General features: G+C 42.8%; 2 protein-coding genes and 1 long non-coding RNA gene across 10 annotated transcripts; 1 reads left to right on the top strand and 2 right to left on the bottom strand.

Annotated features, from left to right (window-relative positions):
* Window positions 1-30: 30 nt before the first annotated feature.
* On the bottom strand, window positions 31-19,779 carry pou2f1b (POU class 2 homeobox 1b). Of its 7 annotated transcripts, none has more exons than XM_076014515.1 (14): window positions 19,655-19,738; window positions 12,813-12,878; window positions 12,222-12,313; window positions 10,342-10,521; window positions 10,119-10,239; window positions 9,932-10,020; window positions 9,675-9,848; window positions 9,364-9,505; window positions 9,079-9,224; window positions 7,890-8,078; window positions 7,661-7,775; window positions 7,206-7,542; window positions 7,023-7,111; window positions 31-6,660 (listed from the first exon to the last, which is right to left on the bottom strand). In XM_076014515.1, the coding sequence occupies exons 1-14, from the start codon at window positions 19,698-19,700 to the stop codon at window positions 6,395-6,397; spliced, it is 2,052 nt and encodes a 683-aa protein (XP_075870630.1). In that variant the 5' UTR covers window positions 19,701-19,738; the 3' UTR covers window positions 31-6,394. The 7 variants fall into 7 exon arrangements, with proteins under 7 accessions (XP_075870630.1, XP_075870627.1, XP_075870631.1 ...); XM_076014512.1 differs by having other exon boundaries at window positions 9,079-9,234; window positions 9,365-9,505; XM_076014516.1 differs by having other exon boundaries at window positions 10,119-10,236.
* Window positions 31-21,561, bottom strand: LOC142880595 (uncharacterized). The gene is made up of 2 exons (XR_012925452.1): window positions 21,502-21,561; window positions 31-6,098 (listed from the first exon to the last, which is right to left on the bottom strand). It is a non-coding gene; the product is annotated as an uncharacterized LOC142880595 (long non-coding RNA).
* LOC142880594 (cell surface A33 antigen-like) lies at window positions 18,034-25,788 on the top strand. Of its 2 annotated transcripts, XM_076014520.1 has the most exons (8): window positions 18,391-18,409; window positions 21,190-21,273; window positions 21,640-21,806; window positions 22,887-23,100; window positions 23,253-23,417; window positions 23,561-23,680; window positions 24,490-24,616; window positions 24,695-25,788. In XM_076014520.1, exons 2-8 carry the CDS (start codon window positions 21,228-21,230, stop codon window positions 25,272-25,274), a joined length of 1,419 nt encoding a protein of 472 aa, XP_075870635.1. In that variant the 5' UTR covers window positions 18,391-18,409; window positions 21,190-21,227; the 3' UTR covers window positions 25,275-25,788. The 2 variants fall into 2 exon arrangements, with proteins under 2 accessions (XP_075870636.1, XP_075870635.1); XM_076014521.1 differs by lacking the exons at window positions 18,391-18,409; window positions 21,190-21,273 and adding an exon at window positions 18,034-18,175.
* Window positions 25,789-26,362: the final 574 nt, after the last annotated feature.

Below are 26,362 nucleotides of genomic sequence, written 5' to 3'. Positions count from 1 at the left end.
ACCATACTAAAAAGGCAAGGCACGTGTGAAAACAATTGAAAAATCGTTTAATGATGTTTACAACAAAAGAACTGTACATTAACAGTAAAAGATTATCTTTATATGTGTATAAAAACAAAAACAAAACAAAAAAATACAGCAGACAAATGCATCAAAACCTACTATGTATCCTGATTCACATACTTTAAACTCCTACACAATCTTTCAGTTCCGTGCTGCTATGAACGGAGGCAGGGGTTCGTTTGTTTTTTTGGTTGTTTTTTTTTTTTTTTTTAATTATTATTATTCTTTTAGTCTTGTAGTTAACTAGGGGTGTTAGTGTCCCCAAGTGTTGATGTCTGTGATGGAAACCAGAACTCTATACATCTGGAGTACTGGGAAGACAATTCTTATCAAACTGCAGAATAGGAAAAAGAAAAAAATCTGGGACACATTCCTGTAGACGAGCCCAAGCTCCAAGTAGTTTGGTTTGAACAGAATGCATTGTTTTTGAAATACACAGACAAAATATGTACATGGTTGGTGAGGTTTTTCTGCCCCCTCCGTTCTTGTTGAAAGTCATGGTCACTTGGGCTGCAAACTGAGAACTCACACGGGAAGAAAAAAAAAAAAACACCCCAAAAAACATATAAAAATACTATATCTTGAACCTACCAAGAGTAAGACAGTTCTGCAATTAGTTCCATGCTGTGGCAGAAAAAAGGTTACAACAAACGAGAAACAGACGCTTTTTTCACACAACTTGTTTTTTGTTTTTTTGTTTGTTTGTTTTTTATCTCAGAAATATACCAAAATATACATCTAAGCTTTGGAATTACTGAGGCTAGGACTAAAGCCAGTGCTGGGTTTGTCTCTTAATACACATGCTGCAGGGCGGACGGGAGCAAGAGACACACACGCGCACACACAGGACAGAGAGAGATATCTTTGGTATCTGCATTTGTCAAAAAAGGTAAATATTTGGATTTTTGCTTTGGGATAACGCTGGCGAGGTCCTGCCAAACCTCGCACGGAGTAGTAAAGCATCGAACAAAGTGTCACTGACGCGCCGTCCGGACCAGAATTTCTGAACCAGGAGAGGGAGAGGGGCGCTGGTTCGGAAGGTTGGTTGGGTGAGGGAGTGGAGGGGTGGTGGTCAGGGCAGAGTGGAGGAGGGAGGGGCACAGTCCATGCAGAGTGACGGACCATGGTGCATAGTGTCACAGCAGTGAGGCGGTGGCCCGGGTTCGACGTCCTCTCAGGCTTTACAGTGTTGAGATGAGAAGGGGAGACGGAGAGACAGAACCACGACTTGCGGCGAGAGAGAGAAATGAGGGCGGGGGAGGGGGGGGAGGTGTGGGTCCGAGCGTCAGCGCCCAACACAGACAAACATACAGTCCTGAGCAGGTACAGTACGCACAGGATGAACCCTCAGTGTGTATTAACAAACATGACCCAGCGACCACCACATTGGTTTTGTGTCTGTAGGAGAAGCCCGCCCCGCCCCCTCCCGTCCCTCTGCCTTTGGCCCCTCCCACCCACTACACTTGTGCACAGATGCACATTCTCATGCAAGGAAAAAAAAAAGGGGGGGGGGGGAGCGAAAGAAAAATTTTAAATATTCAAACTCTCCTCCTCGTTGGATGAAGAAGTCAGAGAGTCAGCAGAGACGGGCTAGCGGGAGAGACAGAAGCGCCTTTCCTATACAATCAAGTTTGAAGTCTTTGGTTAAAGTTGGTACCACAGGAGAGCAGGAGAGGGCGCTGTGACAGGGCACCGCCACGTGCGTGTGTGTGTGTGTGTGTGTGTGTGTGTGTGTGTATTGGAGGGGGAGACTTACAGTAAACCCCAGTCAGAGGGGACATCACCAATAAAAGAAAAAAGAAAAAGAAAAAAAAAGGATTGTCAAACTTAAAGTGTTCAAATAAGTGGGGGGGGAAGGGGAGTAACAGGTGTCAGCAAAACAACATTTATCAACAATAACTCGTGTCTCCATAAAAACAGCAAATCATTCGTTCTGAAATACATCAGTGTGCAGTGTAAATATACAAACGGTGACAGAAGAAGAAAAAAAAATAACAGCAGACATTCATCGGCAGTGGCGTGTGGTGCTTCCCCCTGGTGGTGGCACGGTGCACAGCCCTTCTCACAGGGTTGCAGGTCTGAACTGACTTCTCCACAGACACAAATTTTAGTATTTAGTTTTTTGTCTATTTTTTTGTTTTTGTAGTTTTTTTGTATTTTTTTTTTAACTTTTAAGTAGATTAAAGCAGTTTTTTCACTCAGTCTCTTGTTAGAAATGAGGTATACAACAACTCTGGCCTTACTGGTGCTGTGCACTCCCTCCTCCTCGTCAAAACGACCAGCAAACCAGCGGCGTGGTGGGCCGACGGCTCTGCCACCTGATCCACGGCGAAAAACCCACGAGAACTATCCAATGTCGAGACGATGGAGAAGACCGGTCGGTGCGGTTCTAACCCTAAACCGGCTCGCTTCAGAGGCTTCAGTTTTATCAGTAGAGAGCCCTATTCCGGACAAAACCCCAAAGTAACTCCTCAACATTTCTTCAATTGAAAAAAAAAAAAAAAACATCTAAACATCCCAAACACATCTGCTGGAAGATGGAAAAAGAAATGCACCATAGCGGTTTGCAGACGGCCCCCTCACTTTCCTCTGTTTAATCTCACGCACATTCACTCAAATCTGCTGGAATTATTAGTAAAGCTTTTCTCACAGGTATCGCCCACCTGCTGGGAGTCACACCGAACAGAAAACCCCCCGAAAAAGCAAAAAAATAAAAAATAAAAGTTAGCAACATTAACACCCTCCCCGCCCCCCAACCCCAAAAAATGCCCAAAATACACCGCACTGTTTCGACCGGAACACAACGCACCGCGTGAGCTCGCACAGCTTTCGCACCCGCACGCGACATTGCTACAATGCTCATGTCTTCTACATAACAATAAGGCATAAAATGATAATGTTAATCTTCTCCGTCAAACTAAGAAAGCCAGTGATCTTGCCCTCTCTCTCTCGCACTATAAAAAAAACACTTAAAGGCATAAAGTAAATATATATTTATATATATAAAATAATGAGAAAAAAAAATAATCAAAATGATTGTTAAAGACAGCACAGCAAATAAAGTCCACAAAAGACTCAGAGACCGAAAAACGAAACACAAAAAACCCTAAGACTAAGATCAGATAGTGGAGGGTGAGGAGAGCCTGAAAGCCCCACCTGTCCAGAAAAAGCTTGCTTGCTCACACACACACACACACACACACACACACACACACACACACACACACACACACACACACACACACACACACACACACACACACACACACACACAAGCTAAGATTTTATCTCCGATTCTTTTCTTTTTTTGCAGGGGGGTTGTAGACCATTGAAAAAAAATCGAAAGGTTTTTGCAGTAACAACTAAAAAAGGGGTTTTTTTGTTTGTTTGTTTTTTGGAATAAGCGTGAACAACTACATTCAGTCTTGATAACATACCGGTTCAAATATAAAATATGAATATTTTACACGTGTTCATATATATATTTATACGTATAGAATTAAGAAAAAGGGTCTTTTTTTTCTAATTCTTTCCTCAGATAAATATTTCAGTAACATCCTACGGTGCCAACGGGCAACTGGTTCAACTTGTGAGCACATGTTCAGCGTTTAAGTAACTCATTTAAACATATTAAGGAAACATAAAAAAAAAAAAAAAAACAGCACTGGGAACAGCACAGAGTCCTCGAGGGGAAACCAGCAACGTGAGCAGCCAGCCAGTCGCCCGCCTAGCTGCAAAGAGAAGGCCGTTTTTTTAAACTTTTTTTTTTTTTCACTTTGGCAATAAAAGGAGCTCAAAAATAACCTGGAAATACCCCAAAAACTAGTAGTACTTAGAAAAAAGCAGTAGTAGGTTGTCTTCTAGGTACGGTTCCTCTATGGTTCATCAGTTATACATTCGACACTGTTCTCTACACAGAAATGTATGTGAACCTTCTGTTGTAAGTGCTGCTGAGGTATATTCAGTGAAAAATAAATCCACACCAGAAAAAAGAAGCGTTGAAAGTCCGTGATAACTTTGCCATGTTGTTGTTGTTGTTGTTGTTGTTGTTGTTGGAAGAAACAGAGCAGAAGCTTCTTTTCTGCATCTTTTCTTAAAGACGCGTCGGGATAATTGGCCAAACGAGGCCCACCGTTTTTCAAACGCGCCGGTTCAGAACACCGCCACGGAGGTGTCCTCCATAGTCTTAACGATCGGATTTATGCATTTACATACGTGAGACCCCCCCTCCCCGTCCCAACCCCACCCCCCTCGTCCCGAGAGGGGAGGGTCTGAACTACAGAACCTGGTTTTTCTCTCTTTTCTTTTTTTTTTCTTTTTTTACAGGCAGTAGTCGTAAAGCTATAGAGCGAAGAGTGCAGGCCTCTCAACGGCCCGACCGAGCTTGTTAAAGCCGAGTTCCTGCTATCTTTCACCCCCCCCCCACCAGCGCCCAATAACGGGAATATTGGGTACTGCCCCGCATGGCCGGAGGAGGGAAATAAATTTTAATCAGCAGTGTAAAGAGTTGCAACTACCAAGGGAGGAGAAGGAAAAAAAACACTTTGGTTCAAGCTGTTGTTTTATGGCTGACTATTAGTACAAAACCAAAAAACAGAAACTTTCCACTATGCTTCAGAAAAGTGAAAAACTGCTACCGAAACGGGGTGGGAGGGGATCGGGGATACGACGACGACGACGAGCCATCACATGACTCAAAGCAAACTGGGATCAGATTTTGGGACGAAACCCCAGAGATTGAAAAAATAATCATAATAATAATGATGACTTTCTCCTGCCCCAACTGACCAGTCCCTCTCTGATTGGTCGGTTGTGCTGTCAATTTAAAAAAAAAAAAAAAAAAAAAAAAAAGTCTATGTCAAATCCATAAAAAAAAAGGTCATCTTTGGAAAATGATCATCAAAATATTGCATTTGTATATTCTGTCGACGATGATGAGAGAATCTGCACTCATAAATATTTCAACTAGGCTACGCTACACCGACTACACACAGCAATTATTTTAACAAGTATTTTTGGTTTATCTTAAAGTACATAAGCCAGTCCAAACGACTGCAGACGAATAAAAAGAGAGACAGAATTTCATTCCTTTCTAAACAGGCAGACTGCAGCGCATCAATCCAGTTGTTTTTTTTGGTACAGATACTGTGCACAAGTAGATACGACGGTACTATTCATAAAGAAAAAACCCGGAAACAAAAAACACAATATAATAATAAATCACCATCAAGCTCACGCCACCGTCCATCTGACGAGTGACTGAGCCCCTCTGGGTCCAGACGTAATATACAGTTTTCCACTGGACCACCATTCAAAACAAGCCATCCGCCATCAGACATGGGACTGCACGGCTGCAGTTGGTTTTAAAGCTGTCATTTCAATGTTTCAGGTCATCAACATCCACCACCTACGCCATCATTTTTACAAAAGCTCTGTGGCCCCACAGCGCCACCATCAGTGTTTTCCAGAAAGAGAGATCTAGAGAGACAAGACCGGTCCCTCCGACTCTTAAAGCAATGATAACCTTTATATCGGCCACTTATTACTCGTTTTTTTTTAAAGCCTTGTAACCACGATTACAAAATTGATAGATAAAACATAACTTAATATTAGTCTTACAAAGTTCTGAAAGTGTCAAAAGAAAATCGAGACAGCAAAGTTTAAAAAGAAGGGTCTACAATATAGCTTCGATATGATTAATGTCCAAAATATTATAAAAGAAATAAAAAACCAAACAGAGACCATAAAGACGGGGTGACACACAATCCCCCATTAGTGATGATAAATATTGTGAACCTAGTAGTAAATCAGTTACATTTTAAATGTTAAGAACGTTTTTGGTTAGAAGTATTTCAGAAAAAATTCTGACTTGGAAATAGGAGGATATATTTATATTTCTTATATATATATATAGATATAGATATCTGTATATATTTATATACACAAAATCAGAACAGTTTAATGGTGCAGAGAATACTTATTTTCCTGGACACTAAAATCTCAGCTGATGAGATGCCGAAGTTAGAAGTGTCCCTCTGACTATTGTATTGTGGGGGGAAGAAATCCAATAATCATTCAAAAAGAAAAGTCAGGCAACAAAATGAAAAAATAAAAAATAAAGTCAAACTCCAACCTCGCTTGGAGGCTGCGTTTCTCTTTTTTGGTGGCAGCAAAAGGATTAAATAACGATGGATACGACGAAAAGAAAGGTGTGGTGGGTGGTGAAGCACAGTGCCTTTATGGAATGACCTCCCTGTTCCCTACGTGGTTGTGATGAGTAGTGCACGACAGAAGAGACGCTTGGCGGCAGGGTGGGGTGGGTTGGGGGGTTTCACTGAGCCTTGGAAGCAGTGGTTATAGTGGAGGCCTGCACGGACACGGCCGTGGTGGGCTGGTGGTGGGCGTCGGTGGCCACCTGCAGCCCCCCGGCCCCGTTCGACACCAGGCTGACCGGGTTGCTGGTGAGCACCGACAGGTTCTGGGGGTTCAGGAAGAGCGGCGTGGTCACCAGGTTGTGCCCGCCGCCGGACGCGTTGGCGAACAGCAGGTTGCTGCCGTCCAGCGAGGTGATGGGGATGGCGCCGCTGGAGGCCAGAGCTGCGGAGGGGGAAGAATTTATTATTGGGGAATGGGTGAAAACTGCTTTATAGTCATAATATGCAACAAGAATAATTAGGCTGGACTACTGTAGTTCACTGGCAAACTCAGGAGACAGAGGGCAACTGCAATCTAAAACTTAACCACTTGATGTCGCTGTTTCTTCTCAAAATCTCCAAATACTACACACTTGACCTTTAAAGAACATGTGAACCTTTGCCAATGACCTTATGGTACAATAATTGCTTATAACATTCAAAGCACAGGCTGTTCACGGAGCTGTACAATTAAAAAAAAATTCAGCCAGGCTGCTTAGTTAAACAAGGAGTATTTCAGCCACGGTTGTTGAAATGTATGTTTACCTTGGATGGTTGCCAGGGTGCTGTTGCTCATTAGGGCAGGACTCAATGCGCAGCCGAGGCCGCTGGGAGTCAGGCTAAGCAGGGCCCCCCTGGATGAATGGACACAAGAGGGTGGCATTTAGACAAATGAAGTCCAGACCATCCAAAGGAAGAACCGAGAGCGGAGACAACTCCAATACCAACCCTGGTGCAAAGTGAGAGGAGGCCATCAATCCAGGGTTCAGTCCCGCCGCTGCTGCCATGGCGGCGAAGCTGGCGCTGTTTGGCAGCTGGGTGGCGCCCTGCAGAGCGGCCGACAGGCTCGGAGCCGCCACCATCACCTGACCGGTCCCGAGCGTGGTGGCTATCGACACCGGTGACTGCGTGGCGATGGACTGAGCGTGGATCCCAACTTTGCTATCGGCGGTTGTGGACAGGATGGCCGTCGGCGACGGGCTTAAGGATGGAGAGCTGGTTGCTGTGGTGATCATGGGCGCAGTGGAGATGACCGACGCTGTGTTTGTGGCTCCGACCGTTGTACCTGTGAAAAGGAAGGGGCACAGGGACATTAATAGGAAGTTCACTTTTTCAAAGGCGGACTCGGGCGATGCCGTCTGTCCCATTTTCCACTTTGGTCGAAATAAGACGAACTGTCTCACCGGTGAAGGACAAACTGGAGACACTGGTGCTGGTGAGAGGCATCACTGTATTTACAGTCAAAGTGGTGGGTGTTGTAATCGTTGGGCTGCTCACAAGGCTCGCTGTGCTCGCCACCTGAGGGAGGGAGTGACGGGAAGGATCAAAAGATGAACTTGAATACCCATCATGTAGAAAAACTTCCTAAAACCAGACGTATCTCCAACAGTGTCCTGCTCAAGGATTAATTACCAGAGGACTACTGGGGGTGAAGATGGTTTTGATGGGGGTGCTTCCTCCTCCGCTGCCGCCACTGCTCGGGGGATTGATCCGCTTCTCCTTCTGCCGCCGATTGCAGAACCACACCCGGATCACCTCCTTCTCCATGTTGAGCTGGTCGGCGATCATGGCAATCTCTTCAGAGGTAGGTTTTTGGTTCTGCTTGAAGAGGGCAAAAAAGCCAGAGATTCCCTGTGAGCACTAAGGACACTTGTAAGCTGATACTTACAGGATCATCTTTAAATGAGGTCATTAAATTAAATTAAATGTCACAGAGCAAATCCATTTTTACCTCCTTGCTTTTTTATCCAGGGCTGAAAAGTTCACACTGAATTATGCACAAAAAAATCTTTCAATCTCCAGAGAACATGGGTCTCTTAGTGTTGGTTTAATCCTAAAACTGCAGTGTTTGACCTTCCCCAAGGTCGTCACTAATCTGGAAGTTATTGGTGCCTGTTGTGACATCACAAGGGGCTGATTTTCATTACTTAGCAGATACTTTCTGAAAAATGGAAGGAGCAATAAATTAAATGGACTGCAGAGATGCTGGAGTTTAAAAACATTGATAAGGCACATTTTGCATCATCAATCTTATATATTGTGTTATTTATTTGACATTTACCCCCACCGAAGTGCGATTTGTAGCTGTTTAGCGGCTGATCTGATGGAGTGAGTGCAGGTTTCAGGTGTGGTAAAACTTTCTAAGGTTTTGAGTTCTTAAAAAAATGAAGAAAAAAAAAATAAAACATGTAATTTATATTTTATATATTTTATATATTTTCACATATGATGAGGTGTGCGCCATCATCAGCTCATCACCTCATTAGATCTTCAGAGAGTAGAGAGTCATTCTGACGCCAGGCACAGTTTGACAGGCATAAACAGGGCCTGGTTTTGGCAGGCGCTGTTTACACCTGTCAAACTACGTGTGGAAGTGAGCGCAAACACTCTGCTGTTTGTAATGAGGCATATTTGCATAGAAGGTGTCACTTCACGCGAAATGACCAATTAAAATATATTCAAATGAGTCTGGCGCCGCTTTTCACCTTAACATGCTCTCTGTGAATAGGATGCGGTTATAATATTTGGCCCTATTTGGACAGGTTTTCTGCCGCAAACGCCAAGCAATCGCTTTGTGGATCTGGCCCTGTGACTTCCTCACCTCCAGAAAGCTCTTTTCTAAGGCCACTCGGATGTTGGTCTCGATACTGGTCCTCTTCTTCCGCCGCCGGTTGATGCCCTCTATGCCCATGCCCGGGGAGCCCAGGGCACCGGGGCTGGACATGGCCTGGTCAGATGTCAGGTTCTCTGCACAAACAGCACAGACACAAAGCAAAGGGCGGGAGGTAAAGACGAGGCATCATCAAGATTCACGAGACGAGCGGCGCAGGCCCGGAGAAACGGCGAGGGGAGCGGCGAACACGTTCGGGGAGGCTCAGGGACAAACCTGCATCATTAAGCCACTTTTCCAGCAGTGGCTTGAGTTTGCACATGTTCTTAAAGCTCAGGTTCAAGGCCTCAAAGCGAGATATAGTAGTTTGGCTGAAGTCATTTCCATACAGCTTCCCCATGGCCAGGCCAACGTCCCCCTGTCGAGAGGCGGAGAGGAAAAATGTTAGAAAAATGTAAATGTATTTGCTCCAGCAAATCCTCTCTGGCAAATCAGAATTTCAATGAGAGCACATCCAACAGCGTTTATGAATGTAGTACAAGCAATAACTACGGATACACATCCAATTAAGCAAAATCTTTATTCACCTGTGTGAAACCCAGTTTGATACGCCTCTGTTTGAAGGTCTTGGCAAACTGCTCCAGTTCCTCCAGGTCACTGGGCTCCTCCAGGGTGGGGGTGTCTAATCGTTTGGGTGGTGTCTGACTGTGGGGCAGAGTCTGAATAGGTGTAGCTGCTGTCGTGCGTGTCGGAGTAGCCGGCTGCGAAAAGAAACAGGACGCTCAGTGCCAAAATAACTTGCAAGAAATGCATGTTTGGCAGATTTTGAAACTTTGGTCTTCACCTGGGGTGCAAGGGAAATGCTTTGAGTCGACAGGAGGTTAGCTTGGCTTTGAGGTAGTTGACTTAGAAGACTCTGGGCTTGCAATATGCCTAAAAAAAGAGACAGTTTTAAAGAAAAGTTTTCAATAATGATCAACTTGCTTCGAGCAAAACTACCAAGAGTCAAATTTTGCATGAATTGTACGTACTCTGTTGTGCCTGCGGCGTCTGTGAGATGATGACCTGAGCAGACTGCAGTGGTGTCGCGATCGGGTGGCCGGGCTGCAACAGAACAAACTGGGGCAGGCTGAGATTCTGTTGCTGTAGCTGCTGTCATGACAAATCACAAAATGGTCTTTTAGTGAACATTGCACGTGCAAAATGAGAGTTTGCATAAAAGTCATTCGCTGCTGCCTTCGCACGGTGCCTTACAGGGGCGATCTGGATGGGCTGTGACAGGGGAAGCTGGGTGATGGGTGTGGCTGCAGAGGCTGAGATGTTGGCCCCCATGGTGCCGTTCTGCTGGCTGGCCGAGTGCTGCACGGCCGCAGCCAGGAGCTGAGCTTGGGCCTGCTGGATCAACAGCTGCTGCTGCGCTGGGGTCAGGGTCAACTGAGGAGGACAGACATGACATGAAGGGAAAGGAGGAGAAAACAGAGAGACGTTCATCAGCTTTTGGATGATAACGCTGTTTGGTAAAACAGGTGCTGGATGTTTTCAGGTTGATACTGGTGGAAAGTTACAATACCAAGATGACCTTGCAAGTGCAGTGCGCCAAAGATCTGGGACACTTCCTTAGAGTTGGCTGCTAACTGATACCAAATGGTGAGTATATGAGTAATTCAACTGAGTATCTGCCCCAGTCTGCAGCCTGGAACTGGAGCAAACCCATCTATCTTCCCATAAAAACCTATTTTCACCACCATACTTTAAAAAGATAATAAAGAAGTGTATTCTAAATAATACTGAGTGAACATATTAGTTGAAAATAATCATCTACAAATTATTACATCTAAATCATACTCTAGACCCATGATACAGCATTGAAACTTTCCAGACATGGCAGCGATAATATGACCCGGACCAGAGCAGGCAGAAAGCGGACTCATGCAGCCATGCACAAGTGACACAATGAGCATGTTGATGTCATGTTGATGTCATGTTTCAACCAAAAAGGATCTACATGCACCAGGAACATCGGCTCCTGCATGGCGACGGTAACAGCGGCACGCATCCGGTCCTGTCTTGTCGACCGGTGTGTGACCGCGGATGGATATGACCATGAGCGAACCTCACATGGACATATTAATCTGTGGAGGGGTTTGGACGTAGCCCAGGAACCACAGGGATGAAAACAGGCAGGCAGGCAGGCAGGCAGAGGACACACCAGCCTTAGCCAAGAAATGAGGACAAGCGATGATTTGATCACCCAATTTAAAAAAGGAAAATGGAAAAGAAAGGGTCGTCAGCCCCTCAGATTCATGGCCACATTCAAGTCAAAGCAACAAGGCAACAACGGGGGGCCACTTACTCCAGCAATCTGTCCCCCGGCCAACATTAGCTGGGTTTGAGGCAATACACTCTGCTGGACGGAGGTCGGCAGAGCACTCGAGTCTTCCGACTTAGACTATCAGAGGTGAAGACAAGAGGCGGGGCTTGAGTCTCGCAACAGCTATAAATGAGCATGTTGAATCTGGCAGTGTGTCGAGTAATTTTCTTCAAATGAGTTTCTCTACTGAAATGGCATTCATGTTACCACCGACCCCCCCCCCCCAAAAAAAAAAAATCTATTTAACGATATCCCTTAAGTGATTCAGACAAATATTTCTATGCGAGACAAAACAGAACTCTGGCTGCGCCACCTGAGAGTCTTTCTGCGAGATAAGTCTGCAGCGTCTGAACGAGGGGAGGAATGCAAATTAAAAAGGAAGTGAGAAAGTGGGTATTTAAATGTGCTGCAGCCTTCAGAGACGAGAAGAGGGCCGGGGACGGGAGGGGGAGATTTGAAATGCTAATTAAAATAACTGTTATGCAGCACATGTAAATTCTGCATAGATTTGCATATTCCGGGCCATCTGTTTCCGAGCAACCGCAGAGCTGCTAATTAGCATACCGGGTTGATTAATCTGCCTGTGTTGCCAGGCAACACTGGCGGAGGCAGACTCTTTTTAAATTAACTCTTCCCCCCAGTGCGTGTGGCGGTGCCGAGGTGCAGACCTCAGTTCGAACCCGACGCCGCAGTTCATCAAACGTGTACGCCAGCAACCAAAGTTTGGAAAAACCCCAAGCGTGCGCTGTCAGTTGTGCGTTACCTGCTGGAGGAGGGCTTGTGCGTGTGCATTAGTGATTGCACTTGTGGTCGGCACCACCTGCCTCTGAAAGTCCAATCCATTGGTCTGGATACCTGTGAACAGAAATACAGATCTTACAGATGGTGGTATGGGTTTTTTCTCCTCTTTGTTTGATGGATCACTGAGAGGATGATCGACAAATGAGGACGTTTGCTTTCAGTCGGGAGCGAAGCAGAGATTTTTTGGTGTGTATCAGTCGTGATTTCTGGAGTGACACCGAGTCATGACCAAGCTTGGGAGCCTGGTTTAGATGCAGGCTGACGAGTCACGGCAGAATTAAATATTAACGACAAGAGCTAACAGGACATTAAAGAGAACACATTCAATGATCATTACAGAATAGGAACAAAAGGTTGAATACCACAGCTACAATTGGATACGGTGGATGGTGAAGTTGCTATGGGAAACAGAAATCTTGAGAAAAAATATTCAGATTTATGCTTCAACAAATTGCCACCAAATACGAAACCTGTTGAATTAGCATAAAACCCTGAGACTGAAGTAAAAGGAAAAAATAAATTCAAAAATAAAAGAAGAGTGGTAGGCACTCACCGGCGTTTCCGTCGCCACTTGCCATTGCACATTTAGTAGTTTGTGACTGATTATTCACTTTAGCATCTGGAAGAGCCAGACAAGAGACAGACAGTGAGACAAACTCACACCCGCTGCGGGGAGCAAACGCGGCAGGCGGCCCGGCCGTTGCCTCTGTGATGAAACCGGAGCGCGGCACCGTTCGACACCGGCCGATCCTGTAATTGGATGCAAATGCCGCCCGCTGCAACAGTGCAGCCGCGTTAACTATTCAGAGACTCGAACGCACCGCCGGGCTCGTGACACGGTAGCACAGCTGCTCACAACACCTCGGTCGTTCCAAAGAACGAGGACTTCCACGAGCGGCACCACCACTCTCAAGGACAACACACACACACACACACACACACACACACACACACACACACACACACACACACGAAAAACAAAACTCACCGCTTCCAACTCCACCTGAATTTTCCAGCATGGCTGCGGAAACCGGCGCGGAGGCAGAAACCCACCGGCGGGGAGCCCAGCAGTCTGTTCCTCTGCCCTCCTCCCCACCACCACCACCACTCCTCCCTCTCTTCACTCTTGACTGGTCAGGGGCGAGCGGGGTTCAATGTGAGCGGAGCTGCGCGCAGACACAGTGGCACTGTCCGAGGCACGGTTCGCCGAGCAACACTGGGAGACGCACACCGGGGAGAGCCAACAGCCAGCCTTCCCACTCTCTCCGTGCACTCTTTTCTTTTCTTATAGCACCCCCCTCCCTTTTTTTTTGTACAGTGCACTACGTTCAGCTCACTCTCTCTCTCTCTCTCTCTCTCTCTCTCCCTCTCTCTCTCTCCCTCTCATGTGCCAAGACTGCCTGTACTTCTGAAAAAGTTCAACCTCTCCCTCTCTCTCTTGCTGGAATGAAACAAACGACAAGTGCAGCTGGCGGCCTCCTCCGACTCCATCACTACACCCCCTCCCCTCCCCTCCCCTCCCACTCCGCAACTCTATAATGAAGCATAATCAGTATTCAGCTGATTAAAGCCGTATGCAAATCTGGCGCTGCCTCGTTAGCGATGCGCGGCTTTGAAGTCCTGCGAGCGACGCATTTCACACCAGGCTCTGAAAGCTTTCTGCATAATTTAAAACCTCTATAAATATTTATCAGCTCATTAGCATATTAATTGGATGGCTTTTGGAGGACGATAAAAAACAGGGGAATAAGGAGGACATGGAAGAGAGGGAGGGAGGGAGGAAAAGTGCTCAAACTAGCACTAGGCACGGCAGAGGGAGGGAGGGAGGGAGGGAGTGTGTGTGTGTGCGTGCGTGCGTGCGTGCGTGGGGGGGGCAGGCACAGGTCCAATTACTGTGCGAGTGCACGGCTACAAAGTAATTAGCTAAGAGCAGGTAAAGGGACTGGGAACTATCCCAGAATGCAGTTTGAGGTCTGACGGCGGTGGTCCGCCTACGACAGGCAGCCTAATAAAATGTCAAAAAATGAAAAAACCTGCTTTGTCCAGGGGTTGCACGGACTGGGCCCAACTCCAACAGGGGTCTCCATGTTCAGGAGGGAAGACGGGGTGGAGGGGTGGGGGTGTGAGTGGAACTCACTGAATCGTAAATAAATAAACTCCACATTAATCCACCACTAGCCTGCCATTACTGCTGGGCCCCCTGTGGTGAAAGCATTCCACAGCCAGTCACTGCAGAGAGTGGGTGGCAGGCTGTTGCTGTCTGTGTTTATGAAGTCTTTTGGGGATTAGCATATTTAAATTAGCTTTACATTCCATTAGTATTTCATTTTCGGGGGGGAGGGGTAAGGGGGAGGCTTTAAAGTAATGTCTATGGCTATGATGCAGTCGACGCAGCGGGGAAACAGCAGAGCCGCCACGGCGCCGTGCAGGTGTCCAGTGAACCAGACCGACTGGATTGGAATTCGTGGCCGTGTTGTGGTCTGGAGGGAAATTGGCTTTAACAGCTAAATCCAACAACAGCGGCGATAAGCTCTAATCAACTCGGCTGCGTGATGAAAAGCATTTACATGCAAGTAGGGCTGACCGAATCAAACAATGTGCGGAGAGCGCGGTGGCGAAGTAGAAGCCAATATACAAACAGTAATTTATCAGCGGAATCTGGAATTCAGATTGAGCACTAATGGTAATAGTCCACTGTGGAAACGTTTTCAGAGGCAATTAGGTGTTCAGCTAATGTTGCACAGCAGCGTTTGTCTGATGAACTTGGAATAAACATATCAGATCACTTTGAGGGACACTCGTCATCCAAACTTTTTAAATTGGCTCTCGTTTATAGGGTTAAGAAGTGAAGCCCTCAAGAAAACCCTCATCAGTGTAAATTATATGCAGTCTTATCAGTCTCACATCTAAAGAGAGACTAAGGAGTCTCCTCTTTAAGGAAATCCATCCACTCTACTGGCTCCTTCAGGTATCAAGCACTCATGAGTTGTGTTCAACAAAACATTGAGGATTCCTATTTAACCGTTCACCCGTGACCAACTTTAAATGAAGAGTAAAAACATTGCTTTTTATTTTAAATTACTTTCAATGATCGATCACGGCTCCAAAATGATTTAAAAATGCTGAGATTAGTGTGAAAGTTGGTTTGAAAAATACAAAAATGCTTGAATCGTTCAAAGAAATCATAATCTGATTGTAAATCGGTGCCAAAGGGCAGATAGACGATGGCAAAAAGAGAAGCAATATCTGCCATTAAATGCAGCTGTGTAGTTCAGTCGCAGCCAATCAGACACTAGACACGCAACAAGTGAAATTTCAGCAGCTCAAGTTCTAGAAGCTGCGGCGTTTGTATTGATGATAAAACGCCACAACAAAAATATCCACTGCCATTTTCTATTCATTAGAAGGCGTTACATTCCAGCTAACTTTAAACCAGAAGAACACTGTAACAAATGCAATACAAAAAAAAAAAAACAGGAAGGGGTCCATTTGGCAGGTCAACAATCATACAGGTGAATGCACGTAATTTTACTTGGTTGTACGGGGATTTTTGTGCAACAATGCACTGCACGAACAGTGTACGAAGAAAGAATATTAAACAGTCATCTCATTAGTATCGTAACATGGGAGAACTGGCTGAATACTACGTTGGCGTTAATGTGAGCCGAGAGATTCTACATGAGACAGAGCAAAACTTAATTAGCACATCCCCAGTCTGCCCTACCATCTATATCCTCTGTCTTAAACATAGAATACATTAAGATCACTTTTTTTTTTTTTTTCTTTTTTTTTTAATGGGGCCAGTAGGCCTGCAGGAGTCAGACTACAACACATTATATGTCAATTGCATAGAAAACAACCGGAAACCTCTTGGTGAAATGGCAAATGCTGTCAACACTAATAAATACTTCACTGGATAAACAGAAGGGATGTTTCTAAATACACTTCGTAGAAGATATAGGAAAATAATTTGTCATTATGATGTTGATAATTACTTTATAATAACATGTTAAATTTGAGATTGCAGACTTGCGACTTGCTTGTTAGCAAAGTGGAATTAATGAATTAAGAATGTAGTTATTTGAACTTATATATGTAAACAAATTGCAAATTTCTCCTGGAGATTAATGAAGTATTCATCAATCTATCCATCTATATAAACTTCAAGGGAATACTATTAGAATTTTTAAATGCAACTTGAAAAACATCAGACAGGACCTGTTTTACCTGGCTTAATAGGTCATTAAAACTACCAGAAAAACATCACAACATGTCAACTGTTTCATTGGAAATCTAACAACATATAAAGTCATCCACAAAACACAAACCCATGTGTGTCTACTTCTCCAAAGAAAACTGACATGGCAGCACATCAACTGTTCCTGTCTGACATGATTTATGTTCCTTTGAAGGGAGGCACATGGGGAAGTTTGGTTTTGAAAGAGGTGTGGCAGTAGTACAGCAGGTAAATATTGGTCCACCTCTCACAAAAAAGAAACTGTCTGCTTACTCCACAAAGGCAAAAATTGTCTTTTATTGTGTTTTTGAGTCATAGCCCCCTCATTTTACAACAGACGGCCAAAAACAGGTTGCTTGCTATCCTAAGCAATCATTATGTTTGATTTTATTTTTTTCACTGTGTAAAAAAAAACTGGTTTAAAAAGCCTGAATGACTGGAGCCTTCAACACAGGCCTCCTCACGACTTGGAAACGGCATGTCCTGAATTTATTACGGGGAATAATGCATTATTCATAACAACTGTGTTTACATCAATGAATATTCATGATGAAACTACAAGGCAGGAATGAGGGTGGAACAGTAAAACTAATTAAATGAGAAAAGTGGTCTATGTGTTAGGACAACGGCGTCATCATCTGTTCTTTAAGTTTGGTTTTTTTTTTTTATTTATTTATTTTTCTGATTGGGATAGCCTATTTCTTGATTTAAAAACTGAAAAGTTAAAAAAAAAACTGTAGAAAGAGTATATTTTATGGCATATTCAAAATTATCCAGGAATATACTTTTTTGAAGGCACAAGATATACACTCATTCCAAAAATTAGTATATATCCAAAAAGATATGATTTCAGTATTTGGTATTAATTTTAATACCAAATACTAATAATAAAAGCCATGCAAATTGTCCATGAAAGAGAATCATGTATAGTTAGAGGGAAAGTTAGGCTTCCACAAATGCTTCAGTAAAGATGATGCTTTACTGTGTTTAAGTAGAGCAGAGAGCGAGAGATACAGTAGCTGTCGGGAGCCATAGAAAGCTGGAAAGACATTCAGACAAAGTAATTTTTCCCTGCTGCTTAGCATCAACTCTCAATCACCACTTACGTCCAACTGGAATTGTGCTTCCATATCTCCAGAGACCCTTCACAACCAAACAGTTTATTTTTCTACAGTAAATTAACAAATGTGCGCAGCTATATTCCATATGTATGAGTACTGCCTCTTTTGTCTGTACCCTTTATGCCCTGGCTGTTTACAGGGTGCTTAAGAACTCTGTCTGTTTGATGTGCACCTTCCAGCAAGAGTGTGAGAAGGATGGTATGTTTATTTATGGGGTGGGTGGGGGTGGGTGGGTGCTCAGCTGAAGTTATCTTTTGTCCTTCTTCCACCCATCTTCATTTGCCATCACACCTCTTCTTCATTCATTATACAGAGTATCCGTTTACAATAACTTGCAAAAAAAAATTTACAGCACTGGCTACGCTCCCAAACTACTTTATAAGCCATCTTAAAATCAGAGCACCAATCCAGACCGAGAACAAGGGGCCTCCCTCCTCAGTTTGCTTGAAACGACATCTTAAAAGCCCAGTCCTCCACAGGTAGGGGCCTTGCCTGCCTTCACGGCCGCTTTTCAGGCTCCTCTGTGAGTGAAACATGAGCCGCTAAGTCTTAAACAGAGTAAGTGAGCGAGTGAGTGAATGAGTAAGCGAAGAGGGGGAGAAAAGTGGCATCAAGCTGGGTCTTGCCCAGCCTTGAAACCAGCGGAGTGAATAGTAAGAATGTCCTGCCTGTTATTATTGTGGCCTTCCGGAAGTGGGCCTCACCACTCTAGTAAGAATGTCCTGCCTGTTATTATTGTGGCCTTCCGGAAGTGGGCCTCACCACTCCTCCCCGTGCCCGAGGGGGATACAGGTAGAAGGTTTTTTGTTATGTTTTTAACTATTAGGCGCACGCCATTGTAAAACACCTGAAGAAGAAAAAATGAAACAAAGAACACGCCGCGTTTTCTAACCGTTACAATACAACTTGACGGCGGCGTGCCTGGCTCAAATTAAATATTCTAATGAGGTGGATTAAGAGGCACAACACGACTACTCCCACTTTAAGAGCACCAACTTTGATAACATCACACGGCTAGACTGATACTTCACTTAACTCAATGAACAGTAACATTAAACATATAAAGGATGAGTCCAGCTGAGTTGAAGCGAACACAAATACAGCTTCCAAAAACCAAACCGATGGAAGTTACGAACACTAACCACCTCATGCTTGGCGCTTCGAAACACAAGTGTGTCGCAACGTGCATCGAGGATAGTTTATTAGCTTCTAGCACTGTTGTGTCGTCAAAGAGTTGTTGTGGTGAGCTAAGGGGTCTAGCTCCAGCTTCCCCCCGGTTTATAGAATATGCTGAAGTCCGCACTCTGGTACGGGCAGGCCCGCATGAATAACACAACAGGCTGCCGTGGCTCCGCTGCGCCGAGTACAAAAGGCTGAGAGGAGGAAAAAAACCTGTGCTTGTTGCAAGAACAACAACAAAAATCACTCCGATCTCAAACACCGCCTGTTCAACGTCAAGAAAAATCAATATTTGTTTAAAATATATATATAAATTTACCACTGCAAACAGCTGGAATACAAACAAGAAGCGCCACGAAAACAAGCTCGCCTGTAAGAAATGAATATGCAAACCTGGTTCAAAAAAGCTTCACGCCAGTGCATCAACACAAAGCCCTGCGCTAGCGGGCGAGCTAACGCTACTAGCATCGCTAGCGTACGGATTTCAATCAAAAATGTCTTGCCCGCATATCCAAAACGTATCACAGACGAAGCGGGGTCACGTCGGCGATTACTAATAAAATATGCTAAACTGTGTTTGTAGACAGAGGTATGAATATGTAGCGGCGTACGGCCGTCTAATCACACAAAGGGGGGAGGCATGTTTCCATGAAATTTGCCGTCGCACCGCAGTAGCCCGTTTCCTCCTCTGTCAAATTACTGTTGGCTCGCCGTGTGCTACTCCAAAGCAAGGCGCCCGACATTGTCCCCGACTGCAACCCCACTCCGTGGACGTTTCATCTGCATTTCGTTTATCATAAATTGCGACTAACACAGTTTGAATATGAGTATGAATATGTAAAATGCTGTAATCATTACCTGGTCCTGAACTCTCATCTTGACTCGCTGCTCCTCCGTCCGCCATTTTGAATATTTAACCCGAATCCCAGCCCTGAGCCTACCAATGACCACACACACACACACACACACACACGCACACACATTTGGGTGAGGTGGGGTGCGCGCCATTCACAACAGGCCCTTGTCAAAGAAGAAAAAGTGCATGAAGGGCGTTTTTAATCTGCGACTGTTTTACATACTTAAATGATCATTTAAATTCTACTGCAAAAAAAAATAACATAGTTTTTTTTCTTCCCCTGCCCAAAATATCAGAAGTGTATCTACAACGCCTGGACTCAAACACATTTGGCTTTATCCCAGTCAGATTAGTCTATTCCTAATTAAACCTAACTAAACGGCTGGCACATTATGCATTTGTCTGTAATCACGACTGACTTGCTGACTGAGTGTGTTGCCAACTTTGGTTTGCTCAATCTTGTGCCTTAGGCTTCAGCCGAGAAGTAAAAAGAAACCACAATGCCCGCATTCTACAGTCTAACACCCTTATTTTTCAAGAGAAACAAAAAAAGGAAGACATTATGAACACAATGAACCCAGAAATGATGATGTCATTCCACAGTCAAAATGGATAAAAAAAATGTACTGAATCTTTTCTCCTTCTGATGTGCATGAACCCTAATTGGATACAGTCAGTTCTTTTCTACTCTCAGCCATGATGATGGGAGATTGTATCAGGTTTATGTACCAGTCATTTTGTATAGTACTTTTTACTGGAAATGCACACACATCTAGAAATTACGTTTGTTATATTAATTTCTGTATTTTTTTTTTTTTTTTTTTTATTAGATTTGTTCTCAAAATAAAACAGAGTGACACTCTATGCATATTGCTGGCAGTAACGTAGAAACACTATCTTCATTAATTTGCGTCTGGACAACTAGATTTCATCAAAGTTTTCGATAACTCAAAAGGGTGAGGTTTAACTAACCAGTCATAGGTAAAACTTTTATTTATCATATTCAATGTCTTTATATTCCCAAAAAGAAGAAAATATATTACCTCATTTACAATTGAACCTAAAGAACTACCAGGTGCAATAGTTTACATTACATAGTTGGTTATCTAAAATTCAAGCATTTTTATTTGTTACGCAAGTATGTCATGAGTTGAGTCTCATTATCGCCACCAACGGAATACTGCCGCCTGCAGGTCAAACTGAGTGCAACAGTAATCTATCTATCTATCATCATCTATCGTCATAATCCTCTATCTATCTATCTATCTATCTATCTATCTATCTATCTGTCTGTCTGTCTATCTGTCTGTCTGTCTGTCTAAACATTTAAAATGTTGCCATTTTCTTTTTCCTCCTTACACGCATCATTTAATAAGCGGAACTTGTAAAGTAAAACAGACCAATGATTGGTCCTCTGCTGACATGTGACTTCTAGCCGTTGACTCATAACCTAGAAGACTCATTTACACACCTTGTAGATTGCTGTGGAGGTCAGGTGCGCTACTGCTCTTGGTCTTAAAGCATTTTTTTTTTTAAGTTTTCCTTTAGAAGCTGGACTTTTCTACACCTTATGCGATGGCAACATATCATCATCTCATGTGGATATTTCTGATACTCACAGGTGGGCCTGTTTTTTTTTTTTTATTATTTCTTTCTCTCTTCCATGAAACTGACACACCTATATGCCATTATCACCTGAGTTAATGTTTAACCCAACTTCTTCAACCGCGCAAAAGCATTTTACCTGAGAGTACTAGTTGTAGCGCTTTATTGAATTTACCTTGAAAGAAAAATGACGCAATATATGTAGTACAATCAGAAGTAACAAAATATATACATACAAATATACATATATATCTTTATGTGTGTGTGTGTGTGTGTGTGTGTGTGTGTGTGTGTGTGTGTGTGTGTATTAATGAATGCTGTCCATTAAAAAAAAAGATTATCAACGTTACAAAAGATTTTTTTATTTTTTCTATTTTTTCAGTGCTTCCTTACAGCAGGAGTATGCATGTTACAATTGGAAAAGAAGAATATGAGGCTGCAAAGGGAGGTGAAGTCACCCTTCCCTGCTCCTTTTCACCGGCCAACCCAGAATACACAAACCTCGTACTATCATGGAAAGCTTTCCCGGATAAAGAGGGTGACCCTATGGTAGGTTAGGTTAGAGTGGTTTTATGCAGAATTTGTAGATACGTAAACCATTTGTAAATATTATTTTGTGGTATGACGAAATGAAACACATTGAACATGCCCAAAAACTATGGTACCAGTATTATGTTGTTTCTTTTGAACACAACAACAGGGATACACAGTAATAGAATTTTAAATTATTATTATGAGTGTATGATCAAATATTGATAGTCTTAACATTAGCCACAAAAGAGAGCAGGATGATCTGATATATCAACAACAAAATGTAGTTTTAAGTTACACTTGCAATAAAAATAATTTGGATGTTATTACAATACTGACACATAATAAGTAACATACTATTCTGAATAACACATGGTTAGCACACCTAAAATGGACAGAGGTCTACCGTAGTTACTTAGCTTCTATTTGGCTGTTCCCAGCCAGTCACTGGTTCCAGATAACTTCCTGTTCGGAGTGAAGTTCCACCCACTCACAGAGACATTATGACCTTTGTCATCATGGTAATGGATCAGACAATCAAGGCCAGTCATACACATACTCCACTCCTGCATGTTTCAAATGTCTCTGTAAACCCATTAACTTCCTCAAAATTTTTTTAGCATTTAAAGATTCAGAAAGCCAACTGTTTCATATTTTTTCTAAAATTGTGAAACACAATAAATGTTTCTTAAATGTTTTCACTGAAAAATAAGTTTTCAAATAGTTAACTTTCTACAGCAACAAATTCTTCAATTTGTCTCAGGGGAAAAATTCCTTAATGTTTGGAATTTGTCGACTTAATTTTTATTATTTATGATAAAGGTGCAATTTGTTAATATATTATGAAACAATAAAATATCATACAGTGCAATGTGATACCACCTCTGATTTTTTTTCCCCATTGCACAGCTCCAAAAAAAGCAATATAGAAGTAACACCCAAAGCTACACAGTCCCAAATCAGAACAGTGTGAATTCCAAAAATGTTTTATTTTTTTATTTTTTGGGGAACATTTGATACTACATCTATCAAATGATAACGATGACAATCTTCTTGATTTTGCTATCATGTGCTGTAAAAAGTTTGTTTTTCTTTTAGATACCTGTGGCCACCTATTTTTTAGGCAGTCCCAGCGACATTTCACCTGGCTTTGAAGGCAGAACCTTTCTGGATGTTGACACTGCCCAAAAAACGAGCACACTGCGCATAACCAAGGTGACCATGCAGGACAGCCGCTATTTCCAGTGTAATGTTCAGGTCCCCAATGATGATGAAGGACAAACCCTTGCCATCACTTCAGTTTTGGTCCTGGGTAAGAAAAAATAGTGACTGCAAGATGTCTCAGATTATTCTGCTTGTATGTTGCCTACACTAAAAATGTTTTTTGTTCTCATTTAACCAGCATTTTGTATCATACTATTTCACTTTTTATTTTTTGTTTGTTTATTTGTTTTTGTTTTTTAGTTCCTCCTTCACCACCAATCTGCAAGATTGAAGGACGGCCCGAGTACGGGCAAAACATCTCCCTCACTTGTAAGTCGGAAGAAGGGTCCCCAGAACCTACCACCAAATGGAAAACCTTCACTGTTGAAAACGTTCCCAGACGATATCCACCAAAGGCTTTTCAATGTATGTATTTAACAACGCACTTCTCATGTGCAAACAGACATCTTTGGCAGACTGCTTATTTTAAATTAGAAGAATTAATTTAAAGGCAGCCATAGGCCATTACTCAGGTTTGCCTTATTGATTGTATTTTTCTCTTTCTGTAGCACCAGATGGAGTTTTGCATCTCTTTAATGTCTCAAAAGAAACATCTGGGTTTTTCATTTGCGATTCAACCAATCGTCTTGGCTCTCAAAGCTGCAATCTCACATTATCTGTGATGCCTGGTAAGTGTTAAATGTCCCCTAAATTTCTATCATATATTTCACCATGATTTGTGTTGCATCTGCAGGGATGTTATTAAGACCCTCTTGTAGTTTAACCCCAATTGTTGCTCCTTGCGACTGAAATTTATTTTGTTGTCTTCATAGTGCATAGAAGGAGCAGAAGCTACTGAGTTAGGGCCTTGTTGAAAACGAGAACAATGATAGAAGTGCACTAATAGCACACCTTTTAAACCATTATTTTATCTGAGCTATTTTTTGTGGAATTATCCTATCTATCACTATGAATTTGACCTGAAATTGCTTTACATTTTTTTATTTTGTTAAAACACGTATCTCATTGCTGTAGGCAAAAATGGACAGATGTGGAAATCTTCACAATGGGTTTTATATTACTTATATATATTGCTCATATTACTTGATAATACTTTTCAGCGAGGACTGTTTTGTCTTAAACCATGACAAATAACAAGATAAGTTTTGGAAGTATTCAAAAGGGGAGTCTCCAATTCTTACAATTTTTTTTTGAAGTACCAGTAATGCCAAAATGGAAGAATTTCATCCTCTAATCTGGATGTGAGAACTTGAAGAGGGAATTTGTTCAAGTCAAAGGACCAGTAAGGACCAGTAATTCTGGTGACTGGTGAATGGTTTTTTTCTTAAAATTGGGGTCAGGATTTGCTGTAACACATATGTTCCACATATTGTCTTGAGAGCTTAGTTTGGGGGGGTGCTTAGTTCTCTTCGGCTGCAGATTTTTGCCAAAAGTACATACGGATAAAACTGTCCTTTGTTTCCCTTTATGTCCCTAGGAAGCATGAACTTTGGGTCCACTGCTCTTATAGTCGTCGGAGTCCTTGCAGGCGTGCTCTTAGTTGGGATTGTGATTTTTTGTTGCTGCCGGAGGAGAAGGAGGGAAAAGCAAAAGAATGTTGAAGGGTCAGTATATCATCTGCAATTTCATAAAACTTAAAATGAACACATTGTTTTGACCTGCCTTGGCTTAACACTTTCTAGGGCACCAGAAGATGCTTATTTTGACAAAAATGCCCCTGAAACTGGAGAGGAGTATGAGGACAGTGAGCCAAGCAAAGAGACAAAGCGCCCCATCGAACTCAAGACCGTTCCTCAAAACTACCGCAATGACAGAAAAGTTGGGGCAAAGTATGAAGACGATCAACATAGTAACAATAGTGACAAGGACAGTGAAAATGCCTCTCGGCGTTACCAGAACGAGCAGCACGAGGGGTATCGTGGAAGTCGTGACCGCCTTGATGACAGGAATGACCACTATCGTGGAAGTCGTGACAGGCTTGACGATCAACGAAATCGTTATGGTGGCAGCAGGGATCGCCTCGACGATAACCGTGACCAATACAAAGGCAGCAGGGATCGCCTCGACGATAACCGTGACCAATACAAAGGCAGCAGGGAACCCAACTATGATAATCGTGATCAATATAGATCCAGTCGAGATCGCCTTGATGATCGTTCTGATCACTACGGGGGCGGCAGTCATAGTGATCACTACGGGGGCAGCAGTGGTCACCATGGTGGCGGTCACAGCTCTGGAGGCTACAGTTATGGCGATGACTAATAAAACTAAGCAAAACAAGCTGGTTTTATGAATGTGTAAAACCAGCTTGTCACTCTGTGACACTTGCGCCACATCTGATCCAAAATATTGAAAAGATACTTACATTTTTGTAACAAATCAGTTTCCCATTAAAGTAATACAAATTCAAATAATTTTAGATTATCTTTACTTTTTACTACATTTATTAAAAAAAAGTATTTTGTATGTTTTTTCTTTGTTATTGTTGTTGGTTTAGTTTTGTGTCTTGGGTTTTGGAATGTATGTTTTGTTTTGGGTCAATTTGATTTTCATTTTCTTGTATGTGGTTTGATTAATGGGCCAATTAGTGCCCGTATCATTTTTTTAAGGCTTGAACTTTTTTTTTTTTTTTTTTACTTGCAGCTACTCTTTTACATTTTTTTCAAATGCAAAATTCAAATAATTTTTTTTTCAAGAACATATTTACTCTAATACTTCACTGATTTCTGGTATTACACATCAAAATCCAATAAAAGGTCGTGTCTTGTTTGCTAAACTTTGGATTTGGTATGTGGTGTCATTTGACATTATAACTAGTGGATAAAACTTTGAATCCATCCATCCATCCATCTTCAATACCTGCTTATTCCTGAGCTGAGGTTGACACCCTGGACAAGTCGGCAGTTCATTGCCACATAGAGACAAACAAAGACAAACAACCTTTCGCACTCACATACACACAATTTAAAGTTTCCATGTCACCTCACATGAATGTTTTTGAACTGTGGGAGGAAGCTGGAAAACCCAGAGAGAATCCACACAGGCACAGGGAGAACATGCAAACTCCACACAGAAAGGTCCCAGGTTCAGAATTCGAACCAACAACCTTCTTGCTGCGGAACAGGCAGCGCTAACCACAGCGCCACTGTGTCGCCCTAAAATGTTAATTCTCCATTTAAAAAAATTCAACGACTTGGAAAGAACATTCAATAAAACCTGATTTTAATGACATATCTTATTTATGCAGTGTAATAATACAGTGGGTGGAGATGGGCCGTTTTCAGACGTGGTCACATGATGTGAAAGCTATTGCAGAAATGCTTCTTTTTTTTTTTTCAAAGTTCACAAAT

This window comes from Nelusetta ayraudi, unplaced genomic scaffold (genome assembly GCF_046127955.1).
Source record: "Nelusetta ayraudi isolate G7.1 ecotype Tasmania unplaced genomic scaffold, CSIRO-AGI_Nayr_v1 ptg000169l, whole genome shotgun sequence".
NCBI lineage: Eukaryota > Metazoa > Chordata > Actinopteri > Tetraodontiformes > Monacanthidae > Nelusetta > Nelusetta ayraudi.
Note: the sequence above shows the minus strand (reverse complement) of the source record. Positions and strands in the feature narration are given on the sequence as shown.

Bases quoted from the DNA above. Each gene is read 5' to 3' on its own strand.
- pou2f1b (XM_076014512.1), bottom strand. From the start codon at position 19,700: ATGGCGGACGGAGGAGCAGCGAGTCAAGATGAGAGTTCAGGACCAG. The intron at 7,112-7,205 runs GTTGGTATTGGA...CCATTCATCCAG, and splicing joins TCCTCTCACTTTGCACCAGG to GGGGGCCCTGCTTAGCCTGA. The intron at 6,661-7,022 runs GTAAACATACAT...CCCCCTCCGCAG, and splicing joins CACCCTGGCAACCATCCAAG to CTCTGGCCTCCAGCGGCGCC.
- LOC142880594 (XM_076014520.1), top strand. From the start codon at position 21,228: ATGGCAACATATCATCATCTCATGTGGATATTTCTGATACTCACAG. The intron at 21,274-21,639 runs GTGGGCCTGTTT...CTATTTTTTCAG, and splicing joins GATATTTCTGATACTCACAG to TGCTTCCTTACAGCAGGAGT. The intron at 24,617-24,694 runs GTCAGTATATCA...AACACTTTCTAG, and splicing joins AAGCAAAAGAATGTTGAAGG to GGCACCAGAAGATGCTTATT.